The sequence below is a fragment of the Cervus canadensis genome, chromosome 29, assembly GCF_019320065.1.
Source record: "Cervus canadensis isolate Bull #8, Minnesota chromosome 29, ASM1932006v1, whole genome shotgun sequence".
NCBI classification, from domain to species: Eukaryota; Metazoa; Chordata; class Mammalia; order Artiodactyla; family Cervidae; genus Cervus; species Cervus canadensis.
The window spans coordinates 15,683,292-15,697,841 of record NC_057414.1 but is presented as its reverse complement, the minus strand read 5'-3'; the positions used below and the strand labels follow the sequence as shown (position 1 = coordinate 15,697,841).

The 14,550-nt window shown below is 38.4% G+C and overlaps 1 protein-coding gene across 1 annotated transcript in view; it reads right to left on the bottom strand.

Moving 5' to 3' along the window:
* HEPHL1 (hephaestin like 1) overlaps positions 1-14,550 on the bottom strand; it is a 98,084-nt gene that overhangs the window by 48,893 nt on the left and 34,641 nt on the right. Inside the window, exons 5-6 of the mRNA XM_043451840.1 lie at positions 5,576-5,830; positions 2,635-2,803 (exon numbers count right to left, since the gene is read on the bottom strand). Of these exons, the coding sequence (XP_043307775.1) occupies positions 2,635-2,803; positions 5,576-5,830 (424 nt within the window). The remainder of the gene's footprint in view (positions 1-2,634; positions 2,804-5,575; positions 5,831-14,550) is intronic.

Below are 14,550 nucleotides of genomic sequence, written 5' to 3'. Positions count from 1 at the left end.
TCATCTTTTCCTTTCCTTTCTTCCCGCAGCCCACACTGCATGCATGCGCTCCTCGCCTTGCGTTTAGACCACAGTGTCCACGCAGTACCCTCTATCTCACATTGGCTCCCTTGAGTTCTTAGCATATGCACCGATACTCCAAAGCCTTTAAAATAGTCCTTTTCATTGTCATTTTATCTGCTCCAAAATCTTCAGTTGCTTCCAATTGCCAACCAAGTAAAGTTCAAACAGATTGGAGGACCTCTGCAAAGGATATCCAGTTTGCTCCAATCTTTCCACTGCTCTGTGTAAGTGCTCATGCCCCATCCAAATCCCTCACATGTCATTCACTCTCTGATCTAATCACTCTGCTTTATTACAGATGCTTTGCATTAACCCCTGCATCTAAAATTTCCCTCTCTTTACAATTCACTTGTATAAATTCTGTCATTCAAAAGACCCTACTTAAGTTTCACTTCCTTTGTGTCATATTTCTGGCTATCTTCAGTTCAGTTCAGTGGCTCAGTTGTGTCCAATTCTTTGTGACCCCGTGAATCGCAGCATGCCAGGCCTCCCTGTCCATCACAAACTCCTAGAGTTGACTCAAACTCATGCCCATCGAGTCAGTGATGCCATCCAGCCATCTCATCCTCTGTCGTCCCCTTCTCCTCCTGCCCCCAATCCCTCCCAGCATTAGAGGCTTTTCCAATGAGTCAACTCTTCACATGAGGTGGCCAAAGTATAGGAGTTTCAGCTTCAGCATCAGTCCTTCCAATGAACACCCAGGACTGATCTCCTTTAGGATGGACAGGTTGGATCTCCTTGCAGTCCAAGGGACTCTCAAGAGTCTTCTCCAACACCACAGTTCAAAAGCATCAATTTTTTCAGTGCTCAGCTTTCTTCACAGTCCAACTCTCACATCCATACTTGACCACTGGAAAAACCATAGCCTTGACCAGCTATCTTAGCTCTCTCTAAATGCCCAGAGAACTCACTGTCTGGACAGCTCATCTTAATCTTATTTGTAACTTGCAAAGTCACTTCTCTTCTCCTGTATATTCAGCTTCTTTCTGTACCTGAGATCGAGAACATTATCTTAGCCCTTCCTGCATCTCTCATGTCACTTAGTACATTGTGTTTTCACATATTACATTAAATATCCATTGAGTATAGCTTAATATTTCATATTTTATAAGGTGCTTTCTAATTTTGGAAGGCTTCTAAGACATAATTCTCAATGTTAATTTTCACTATTCTGTTTATGGGAAAATACTAGTCAATAGGGAATGTTGATATCAAAGAGTTTTTCATAGGTGGTCCACACAAATTCTTTAGGCAAGGTTAAAGGTTATCACTTTGGTGGAAGAATGAATGAAATTTATAATGAAAGAAACAAAAGAAATCTTATTGATCATAAAGACAATTTTTTAAAAATTCCCTCAAACATGAAAAGGATTACAGGGGAAGAGCAATACTTGTTGATATCATACTGTATATTTTGTAATACTTTCCTAGACATATTTGCGTATGATCCTACAATAAAAGTCACAGGGGTCTTCATCCACTTAATAAATTGTTAGATTCAATTTGAAAAATATTACATGCCATGGAAGCCCAGAGAAAAGTATTCAGGTGTCAGGGAGGCTGTACTTAGGAAGTTACAGTAGAGTTAGATTTTGAAGGGGGAAAGTGGCATTGTATTGGACAGGGAGGAAAATGAAGTCTGGGCAGAAGGTGCCTCACTTATATCAGGCTGTCCTTCAACCCCAAAGGGTAACCTTCCTTGGCTATTTCACCTCCACTGAAAGAGTCCTGACTTGTTCCCTCTTCGAAATTGTCTACTTAACGTGTGTAAGACCTTAGTCTCTTCTCTGTCAGCTTAGTAATTCTCGTGGCACTTAATACCGCAGCTTGCCCACAGTAGATGCTCCTGAAGTGTTTGATGGATGAATGAATGAATCTAGTGCTTTGATCTGGCCAGCAAATCATATAGCAACAGTTCAGTTCAGTTCAGTCACTCAGTCGTGTCCAACTCTTTGTGACCCCATGGACGGCAGCACACCAGGCCTCCCTGTCCATCACCAGCTCCCGGAGCTTACTCAAACTCACGTCCATCGAGTCAGTGATACCATCCAACCATCTTGTCCTCTGTCGTCCCCTTCTCCTCCCGCCTTCAATCTTTCCCAGCATCAGGGGCTTTTCTAGTGAGTCACTTTTTCACGTCAGGTGGCCAAAGTATTGGAGTTTCAGCTTCAGCATCAGTCCTTCCAATGAATATTCAGGACTGATTTTCTTTAGGATGGACTGGTTGGATCTCCTTGCTGTACAAGGGACTCTCGAGAGTCTTCTCCAACACCACAGTTCAAAAGCATCAGTTCTTCAGTGGTCAGCTTTCTTTATAGTCCAGCTCTCACATCCATACATGACTACTGGAAAAACCATAGCTTTGAGATACTCTGCAGTTATCTGCAGTATATACAATTCTCAGCACTGTATACATTATGGGACTCAGAGCTTCTTAAATGATGCTATTATGCCATCTAAGCAGTATGTACTCATAAGGACAGAGCCCGGAACACAAATGAGATCACAGCAAAGAGCCTAACAGATGCCTCTCTTATGAGAGGCTTAGAAACATCAGCAGAGAGAGCTTACCTGCCAGAGGCATTTAGGGGAAGACCGCTGAATTTGTCATAGCCTTGAGGACCATAATCCCAAAGAATTTTTTCAGCTGCTATAAAGTAGCGCCTCTGTTGACCCTTCATCTTGGGCTGAGAAATACCACTTTTGCAGTTACCAACATTGTATTGCCCCAGCATGCCAGCTATAAAACAGAGGAAAACCAAGAGCCAATGTATAAATGCTCCAAAAGCAATCATAGAGGAAGAATAGACTGATTTATATTACTTCATGAACATTTAAAACTTTTGTACAGAAAGTAGGACCATAAACAAAGTTAAAAGTAAAAATAAACAGTGGGTAGAGGAGTGTTTTAACATATGATAAAAGATTAACATGTAAATATCTTTGATAAATAAGAAAGAAAAAAGTAAATATTTCAATAGAAAATGAGCAAAACATTTATAGGTTATTCACAAAAGAAATACTATTGGCCCAAGAACAAACGAAAAATAAGTTCAGCCCTAACAGTAATCAAGTGATACTGTTGTTCAGTTATCAAACTGGTAAAGTTTGGAAAGACTATGCATTTATATACAAAGGTCTAGAAAATAGAAAAGATATTCATCAAAATGTGACACCATTATCTCTAGAGGTGATGGCTAATTTTAAAACTGAATTATACATATCTTCCAATTTTAAACGTTTTTTCTGAGGGTTTGGACAATTTAGTAAATGTTGTATTTCAATGATGTATTCCAGCTTATGTCTACAATTACTGGCCAAATTTAAGAATCTAACTAATTTCAAATGGCTGCTAATGCCTTGATTTTAAGACTAATTTCTTCTGAAATTTAAGGATCTTCTGTGGAGAATACCTACAATCTACCCTTTTAGGGAATTTAAAGTATACAACACAGTATTGATAGTAGTCACCATTAGATCTCGAGGCCCCATTTGTCTTGCATAACTGAAACTTTGTATTCTTTGAGATCTCAAGTGTTCTCACCATCACCAACATCACAAAGTTTAACTATGTGAGGTAATTGATATATTAATTAGCTTGTGTGTAGTTTAAAGAGTTTATACCTTATATCAAAACATCAAGGAATTTATATACAATTCCTGTTTGTCAATTATACCTCAATAAAGCCTGGAGTGGGGGTGGAGAATAGTAACTGTCATGATCATCTTTGTCTTCTCAGAAGAGTGTCTGATACATATTAACTGAGCAACTCAACATTTGCTGAATTGAATTTACCTGAAATAACCCAGTGGAAAAATGTGAGGTTTGCTTTAAGGTTGAGGGGAATAAAAATGTGTTATGAAAGCAGCCCTGAAGTGCTGCATAGCTGTCCTTGTGGTGACTGTGTGTAGCTAGGATCCAAACTGAATCATACATTGTTTACTCCATGTTTATCCAATTGATAACATTTTCTTTTTCTCTTCTTAGGCCAAACCTTTTATATGTCATAGCTCTAATGTTGCCAATGTTTCTTAACTGGCATCCAGTAGCCAGAATCTCTCCATTGAGTCTTCTCTGCATAAAGACATATTGAGCTTCCTAAATCTTCCTAAATCACTGTGTCTAATGAACTAAAAGTTCTCACTATTACCTTCCAGGGGCTTCCCAAGTAGCGCTAATGGTCAAGAGCCCGCCTGCTAATGCAAGAGAAGTAATATACATGAGTTCAGTCCCTGGGTTGGGAAGATCCCCTGGAGGAGGGCATAGCAACCCACTTCAGTATTCTTGCCTGAAGAATCCCACGGACAGAGGAACCTGATGGACTGTAGTCCATAGGGTCGCAAAGAGTCGCCACAACTGAAGGGACTCAGCATGCACGCACACATTACCTTCCAGACGTTCCTTAGCCTTGCCATTCAAAACTGCTCCCCTGAGGCCCAAACTGCCTCTCTAAAACTTCTGCTTCATCACTCCTCTGACATGAGCCTAAGGTCCAGCTAGGTAGACTTATTCCATGTGGTCCCAAGGAACCTGGACCGAATCATTCAACAGGAATTTAAGTCAACAAATGCTTTTCTTTCACCTTTCAAAGGATTTTGCACCTGTCATTGGATTGTGTCTCAATATAAAGAACTCTCAAAGAGCAGCCCAGAGATGAAACAGGCTGCTACAATTGCTAGGCTGGGGTTATACACACCACTCTGTATAAAATAGACCATCAACAAGGCCTTACTATAAAGCACAGGTAACTATACTCAGTACTCTGTAATACAGGAAACTTACATGGGAAAAGAATCTGAGAAAGAATGGATGTTTGAGTACGTATAACTCACTTTTCTGTAGACCTGAAACTAACACATTGTACATAAATCAACTAGACTCCAACATAAAATCTTTAAAGAGATGTCCAAAAGGGAACTCAAGAATTGGATAGGGAGGTGGCCCAGATTATCCAGAAATCCCTTTCTGGTTGGTCCAGATTATATATAAATTCCAATTTCTGATTGTAAATTTTATGCTATTTAAAGTTGCCCATGTGTTTTTCCCAGTTCATGTTGCTTCCCCTACTTGAAAAGCCTTTTTCTTCTTCCTCATCTATCAAATTCCTACCCATATTTCTAGGCTCAGATTAGGAACCCCTTCATTAAGTAGCCTCTTTGACTGTTCCAGTGAAGTGACAAAGCTCAAAGAGCATTTATCATTCTGCCTCAAATTTTATTCATTTTTTAAATGTATAACTATATTTAACTACTAGATTCCAGGTTCCAGGAAGGTCTTATCAATTTTTTCAATCACCTCTTACCTGGTTCATAAGGAGGTAATTAATTAATAAATATCTGTCAATAAGATGCCAAATAGGCATTATACATTTCCCTATGTTTAATATTTAAGTGTAATAAATATAACACAGACAAGAATCCATCCAATAGCATGCACTGAATGAACACCGTTGACTGTGTGGTTTAATTGTACTATTGTAAGTATTTCCACACTGGCCTCCATCCTTTTTACCTTGGAGGTGATCACTGACTTGGCAGGTTATCATCCACTTTCCAGGATTCTCAACTATCATTTCTAATGTCAGGAAGGTGGCTGGGAACAGGTTGACAACATCAGTCCGATGCCCTCTACTGATGAAGGTGTTGCCATAAAAATAGATGGAATGGATGTCTATCTCATTCCCCATCCCAAATAGGTGCCAGGACACCGATTCACCAACGCACATATCAGGTTCAGGGAAGTTTCCAAAGAGGTATCCGTTGAGTGCTGAAAAACAGAAACACCAGTGAAAGACATGCTGCTGAAGAGCCCAGCAGAACCAGAAACAATGGTAATACATACTCTAGCACAGATGAAAAATAAGCACAGATCACTGGGTTGTAATATTTTGTGCAGAAAAAAATGTGGCTTCTTTGATAAAATGCAGTCCCCAAAGGAATAAAAAGCAATAGTCTTTTTAAGAGAAAAGCACTCAATAAAAGTGATCAACTATAGGAACACAGCCTTGAGCTGCTCTGTGAACACAATGATATCAGGAGTAAATCAAAGCACTGTTTATAATTCCAGGACAGCTTGGCCACCTCCTACTTTCATCTCTATTTGCATATTTACCTTCCCCACCAGATCTGTTCTATGTAACTAGAAACCCTGTCTTACCTCATGTTGGAAAACCTGACATATAGTAGTTACTTAAGTGACAAAAGCATGCAGCAAGAAGAAAAAGAAATGATTAGAAGGGAGGAATGAGGCAGTTCAGTTCAGTTGAGTCACTCAGTTGTGCCCGATTCTTTGCTAAACCATGGACTGCAGCACACCAGGCCTCCCTGTCCATCACCAACTCCTGGAGCTTGCTCAAACTCATATCCATCCAGTCGGTGATGCCATCAACCATCTCATCCTCTGTCGTCCCCTTCTCCTCCTGCCCTCAATCTTTCCCAGCATCAGGGTCTTTTCCAATGAGTCAACTCTTCACATCAGGTGGCCAGAGTATTGGAGTTTCAGCTTCAGCATCAGTCCTTCCAATGAACACCCAGGACTGATCTCCTTTAGGATGGATGGGTTGGATCTCCTTGCAGTCCAAGGGACTCTCAAGAGTCTTCTCCAACACCACAGTTCAAAAGCATCAATTCTTCAGTGCTCAGCTTTCTTTATGGTCTAACTCTCACATCCATACATGACTACTGGAAAAACCATAGCTTTGACTAGATGGACCTTTGTTGGCAAAGTAATGTCTCTGCTTTTTAATATGCTGTCTAGGTTGGTCATAACTTATCTTCAAAGGAGCAAGCGTCTTTTAATTTCATGGCTGCAGTTACCATCTGTAGTGATTTTTGGAGCCCAAGAAAATAAAGTCTGCCACTGTTTCCATTGTTTCCCCATCTATTTGCCCTGAAGTGATGGAACCAGATGCCTCGATCTTAGTTTTCTGAATGTTGAGTTTTAAGCCAACTTAAAGGAATGAGGCATGTTACTTTTTTTTTTTTTTTTGACATTTCTCCCATCCCCATCCCCTGCCTGTTGTAACCACCTATTTGATCTCTGAATCTACGAGCTTGGTTTTGAGGAGTTTGCTCGTTTGTTAGATTCCACATATAAAAAAGATAATACAGCATTTGCCTTCTGTGTCTGACTTATTTCACTTAGCATAATGCCCTAAAAGTCCATCATGCTGTTGCAGATGGAGAGATCATTCTTTTTTTATGGCTGAATATTCCACTTAATATTCCTTTATTATATGCCACAATTTCTTTATCCATTCATCCATCAGTGGACACAGGCTGTTTCCATATATTGACTATTGTTAAAAAAAAAAATGCTGCAGTGAACATGGAGGGGTGTGTATGACCTTTTGAATTAGTGTTTTCATTTTCTTCATATAAATACCCATGAGTAGAATTGCTGGATCATATGTTAGGTTTTTATTTTTAGTCTTATCAGGTAACTCTATACTGATTTTCATAGTGGTTACACCAATTTACATTTGTTATTTCTTGATAATAGCCATTCTAACAAGTATGAGATGATATTTCATTGTGGTTTTGATTTGCATTTCCCTGATGAGTAATGATGTTGAGCATCTTTTCACGTACCTATTGGCCATCTGTATTTCTTATTTAGAAAAATATCTATTCAGATATTCTGTTCAAATTGTATGAGCTCTTTATATATTTTGGATATTATTTCCTTATCAGATGTATGATTTGCAAATATTTTCTCCCATTCAGTTGGTTGCTTTTTCCTCATTGATGGTTTCCTCTGCTGTGCAGAAGTTTTTAGTTTGATATAGTTCTACTTGTTTATTTTTGCTTTTATTACTTTTGCTTTAGTGTCAGATTCAAAAAATCACTATCAAGATCTATGTCAAGGAGCTCACCACCTATGTATTCTTATAGGAGTTCTACACTTTCAGATCTTACTTTCAAGTCTTTAATCCAATTTGAGTTAATTTTTGCATATATGTAAGATAGTGATCCAGTTTCACTTTTTTGCATGTGGCTGTTCAATTCTCCCAACACCATTTATTGAAGAGACTGTCCTTTCCTCCTACATATTCTTGCACGGGCTTATACCATGGTTCTCTATTCTGTTCCATTGATCGCTGTGTCTGTTTTTATGCCAATATCGAATTACTATCAGTTCAGTTCAGTCACTCAGTCATGTCTGACTCTTTGTGACCCCATGAACCGCAGCACGCCAGGCCTCCCTGTCCATCACCAACTCCCGGAGTCCACCCAAACCCATGTCCATCAAGTCGGTGATGCCATCCAGCCATCTCATCCTCTGTCGTCCCCTTCTCTTCCTGCCCTCAATCTTTCCCAGCATCAGGGTCTTTTCCAATGAGTCTCAGTCTCTTCGCAAATCAGATCCAGAGTATGAGTTTCAGTTCAGCATTCAGTCCTTCCAATGAACACCCACGGACTGATCTCCTTTAGATGGATGTGCGATTCTCCTTGCATCCAAACCTCTTCAGAGCTTTCAAACCATCAGTTCAAAAGCATTCAATTTTTAGTTGCTCACTTTTTCACAGTCCAACTCTCACACCATACATGACCACTGGAAAATACCAAGCTTGATCTAACAGACCTGTTTTTGGCAAATTAATGTCTCTCTTTAAAATCTGTTAGCTTGGTCATAACTTCCTTCAAAGTACAGCATCTTTACATTTCAACTGGCTTAATCACCATCTGCCAGTGATTTTGGAGCCAGAAAATAAATCCACACTGTTTCCAACTGTTCCCCATCTACTTTGCATGAAGTATGGACGATCCATATCTTAGTTTTCTGAATGTTGAGCTTTAAGCCAACTTTTTCACTCTCCTCTTTGACTTTCATCAAGGGTCTCTTTAGTTCTTCTTCACTTTCTGCCATAAACGTGGTGTCATCCACATATCTGAGGTTATTGATATTTCTCCCAGCCATCTTGATTTCAGCTTGTGCTTCATCCAGCCCAGCGTTTCTCATGATGTACTCTGCATATAAGTTAAATAAGCAGGGTGACAATTTACAGCCTTGATGTATTCCTTTTCCTATTTGGAACCAGTCTGTTGTTCCATGTCCAGTTCTAACTGTTGCTTCCTGACTTACATACAGATTTCTCAGGAGGCAGGTCAGGTGGTCTGGTATTCCCATCTTTTTAAGAATTTTCCACAGTTTATTGTGATCCACACAGTCAAAGGCTTTGGCATAGTCAATAAAGCAGAAATAGGTGTTTGAATTAGTATAGTTTTGTAATAAAAGCAAGGAGCATGATGCCTCTAGTTTTGTTCTTTTTCAAGATTGTTTTGGCTATTCAGGATCTTTTGTGGTTCCATACAAATTTTAGATTGTTTTTCCTATTTCTGTAAAAATGATATATCATTGAGATTGAAATAGGGATCGCACTGCATCTATAGATGGCCTTGAATATTTTAACGATGAGTATTTTAACAATATTAATTCATCTAATCCATGGACACAAATATCTTTCCATTTATTTGTGTCTTCTTAAATTGTCTTTGTTAATATCATAGTTCAATATATGGGTTAATTTTTCACCTCTTTGGTTAATTTTATTCCTAGATATTTGATTCCTTTCGATGAAATTGTAAATGAGATTGCTTTCTTAACTTCTCTTTCAGATAATTCATTATTAATGTAAAGAAATGCAACAGACTTTTGTGTATTAGTTTTATATCCCTCAAATTTACTGGAGTCTTTAGCTTTTCTGTATGTAATATCATGTCATCTGCAAATAGAAACAGTTACTTCTTTGTTTCAGATTTGGATGATTTTCATTTCTTTTCCTTTCTTAATTTCTTTTCCTTGCCTAATTGCTCTGGCTAGGACTTCCAATACCATGTTGAACAAAAGTGGCAACAGTGTGCATCCTTCTCTTGTTCGTGACCTTAGAGGATTAGCTTTCAGCTTTTGCCATTGAGTATAACCTTAGCTGTGGGCTTGTCATATATGGTCTTTCTTATGTTGAGGTGTGTTCCATTCATACTCTGTTAAGGGTTTTTATCCTAAATGGATGTTGAATTTTGTCAGATGCTTTTTCTATGTTTATTGTGATAATTGCATATTTTTATGTTTAATTTTATTATTGTGACATATAACTTTAATGGATTTGTGGAAGCTGAACCATCCTTTCATACTTGGAATAAATCCCACTTAATCATGGTTATGAAACTTTTAATGTATTGCTGAATCTGACTTGCTGATATTTTGTTGAGGACTTTTACATCAGGAATATTAGCCTGTATTTTTTCTTTTTTGTGTAGCATCCTTGTCTGGTTTTCATATCAGCACAATGCTGGCTTCATAAAACATGTTTGGAAGAGTTTCTCCCTCTCCTGTTTTTTGAAAGATTTTGAGAAGGATTGATATTGATTCTTCTTTGAATGTTTGATGGAATTAACCAAAGAAGCCACCTGTTCCTGGACTTTTGTTAGTTGGAAGGTTTTTGATTACCGATTACTACTTACTATTAGTCAGTCTGTTCCGAGTCTGTTCCGTCATGATTCAGTCTTGGTAGGCTGTATGTTCCCAGGAACGTGTGCATTTCTTATAGGTTATCCAACATGTTGGCATATATTTGTTCATAGTAATCTTTTATGATCCTTTGTGTGTCTCATCTTTCATTTCTGATTTTGTTTATTTGATTTCTTTCTCTTTTTTCTTAGTGAGTCTAATTAAAGATTTTAGTGTCTATTTCATTTTTGTTTTGCCCTTTCTGCTCTAATCTTCTTTATTTCCTTTCTTCTAGTAATTTTGGGCTCAATTTGTTCTTTTTCTAGTTCTTGAGGTGTAAAGTTAGCTTGCTTACTTGAAACTTTTCTTTTATTCTGAGGTAGGCATTTATCAATATGAACTTTCCCTTAGAATTCTTTCTGCTGTATCCCATAAATTTTTATATATTACATTTCCATTTTCATTTGTTTCAAGCTTTTTAAAAATTTCTCTTTAGAGTTTTTATTCAACCTATTGATTGTTCAGTAACATGCTGTTTAATTCCACATGTTTGTAAATTTTCCAGTTTTCTTCATATAATTAGTTTCTAGTTTCATACCACTGTGGCCAGAAAAGATACTCGATATGATTTCAGTCCTCTTAAGTGTATTAAGACTTATCTGTGGCCTAACATATGATCTATCTTGAAAAATGTTCCATGTGCTCTTGAGAAAGATGAGTATCTTATTGTTTTTGGATGGAATGTTCTATAAATATCTGTTAAGTCCATCTGATCTAACATGTTGTTTAACACCAGTATTCTCTAACTGATTTTCTTTCTGGACACCTACATTGATGTAAGTAGGGTGTTAAAGTACTTTACTATTATGTATTGCTGTCTCTTTTGCCCTTTATGTCTGTTAATATTTGGTTTATATATATAAGTTCTCCAATGTTGGGGGCACAAATATTTTAAATGTTACCTATTCTTGTTGAATTTACCCCTTTATAATTATGTACACTATTCTTGGTATCTTACTATAGCCTTTATTTTAAAGTCAATTTAAAGTCTGATATAAGTGTAGCTACTCCAGCTTTCTTTTGGTTTCTATTTGCATTGAGTAATTTTTTCCATCCACTCAGTGTCCGTCTATGTGTGTCCTTACAATTAAAGTGTGTCTCTTGTAGGTAATGTAATAGATAGGTCTCGGCTTGGTTGTTGTTGCTGTTTAACCTGTTTAATCCCTCTGTGTCTTTTGCTTTGAGAACGTAGGCTATTTACACTTAGTTGTTGACAAGTATGTGCTTATTACCATTTTGTTCGTTGCTCTCTGTTCTTGTGACTCCTCTCTGCTCCTTTCTTCTTCTTTGCTCTCTTTCTTCGCTTTAGGTTCTGACTGGTATTATGTTTCATCACTTTCTTATTATTCTCATCATTAAGTTATAAATCTTGGAAAGCCTGGCCTGCTATTTTTGTGTGTTTTGTATCCCTTGTAGTGCCAGATACACCAAAGGCAGTTGGTATGTACTTGATAACATGGGAGACACTCACCGTGCATTTTGTTACTTCTTTGGAAAACAGCATCTTCTTTGTCAACTGAATCAGGATCAGTGCAGAATTGTCTGATATTTTCATCCAGGTACCAGCTTTGATTCTCATCCACAAGAGTGAACATTATAACAAACTCCCGGTCTACATCAGTCCTTGTTCCTGAATAACTGTGCAGGATACCTATCAGGCACATTAAAAGAGTAAGAAAAGTTCAAAGTGGACTAAACCAAGATGAGCTTTTCTTCCTGACAATAGTATCAGGTAAATGTGAAGATTTTTAAAGACCTATATGTACAAGAGTAACCCACAACATAAAGCCAGTGAAGGGCTTTGATGGAAGTGATAGAACCATAGAAAAGTGCTGAAACAGAAATCCTCACAACCACAGACTTGGAAACCTGACTATCCTTAAAGGAAATATACTTTATTGATAAAACATAGATACATTAAATCAATTAATAGGGTACAAAGTAGCAAGGTGATTACGTGGATGAAATAATAAAGCAAAACATCTCTGGTTATTTGAGTACATTTTACACTTTCCTATGTGTGGTGTCAGTGTGTGGTTTTTGCATATGGGTTTCAGAATGCTATGATGTTTTTAGACAGAAGTCTGAGTTATTGTCCCTGCTATGAATCTTCTATGTTAGGAGAATTTCTTTAATTTTACAGAAAGTTTGGAAGAAGAGACACACTCTGTGTGATGCAAGGGGGGTGGTCAAGTCAAGACCTGAAGACTATATACACTTTTCAGCACACTTGGGAAGAGATTTCTAGGTACAGAGGGGGAGAAGACACATCTTACCTTCTTTGCACACTAGCAGTGGGCCAATTAGCCCAGAACAGATGTCCTTAGGGGCATCAATATGTGAATGGTATACCCAAGTCAGGCAGTTTGCATCTGCTGGGGCAGGAGCATATTCTTCACTCACTGGCCAGACGTAGGTATAGTTTTTGCCAGGAGGAACCATGTCATCATCCTTGTTCTTTCCAGATGTTCCATCTGGATACAGGGCTCCTTTCAAGAAAAATGAAACAGTTAAAACACAGAGATCACACATTATAGTGGAAAGAGCTAGAGCTTTGAAATCAAACATATATCAGCTAAAATTTATTTGCTATGGGACTTGAGACTTGTTACTTAAATTCTCACTGTCTTGACTTTCTACCAATAAAGCTGGAATGTTTGCATCTACCCCACAAAGTTGTAAGAACGATGTGAGGCACTGTATATTGTGTCCTACACAGAGTCAGATATTTAATAAAGTTTTAACAAAAGATTAAGAAAAGGTATACAAGAATACACAGAAGAACTATACCAAAAAGATTTTAACGACTTCAGTTCAGTTCAGTTCAGTCGCTCAGTCGTGTCTGACTCTCTGAGACCCCATGAATTGCAGCATGCCAGGCCTCCCTGTCCATCACAAACTCCCAGAGTTTACTCAAACTCATGCCCATCCAGTCGGTGATGCCGTCCAGCCATCTCATCCTCTGTCGTCCCCTTCTCCTCCTGCCCACAATCCCTCCAAGCATCAGGGGCTTTTCCAATGAGTCAACTCTTCACATGAGGTGGCCAAAGTATTGGAGTTAGAGCTTCAGCATCAGTCCTTCCAATGAACACCCAGGACTAATCTCCTTTAGGATGGACTGGTTGGATCTCCTTGCAGTCCAAGGGACTCTCAAGAGTCTTCTCCAACACCACGGTTCAAAAGCATCAATTTTTCAGTGCTCAGCTTTCTTCACAGTCCAACTCTCACATCCATACTTGACCACTGGAAAAACCATAGCCTTGACCAGACGGACCTTTGTTGGCAAAGTAATGTCTCTGCTTTTTAATATGCTATCTAGGTTGGTCATAACTTTCCTTCCAAGGAGTAAGTATCTTTTAATTTCATGGCTGCAATCACCATCTGCAGTGATTTTGGAGCCCAAAAATATAAAGTCTGACACTGTTTCAGATTTCCACTGTCTCCCCATCTATTTCCCATGAAGTGATGGAACCAGATGCCATGATCTTAGTTTTCTGAATGTTGAGCTTTAAGCCAACTTTTTCACTCTCCTCTTTGATTTTCATCAAGAGGCTCTTTAGTTCCTCTTCACTTTCTGCCATAAAGGTGGTGTCATCCACATATTTGAGGTTATTGATATTTCTCTCAGCAATCTTGATTCCAGCTTGTGCTTCTTCCAGCCCAGCGTTTCTCATGATGTACTCTGCATATAAGTTAAATAAGCAGGGTGACAATATACAGCCTTGACGTACTCCTTTTCCTATTTGGAACCAGTCTGTTGTTCCATGTCCAGTTCTAACTGTTGCTTCCTGACCTGCATACAGGTTTCTCAAGAGGCAGGTCAGGTGGTCTGGTATTCCCATCTCTTTCAGAATTTTCCACAGTTTATTGTGATCCACACAGTCAAAGGCTTTGGCATAGTCAATAAAGCAGAAATAGGTGTTTTTCTGGAACTCTCTTGTTTTTTCAATAATCCAGTGGATATTGGCAATTTGATC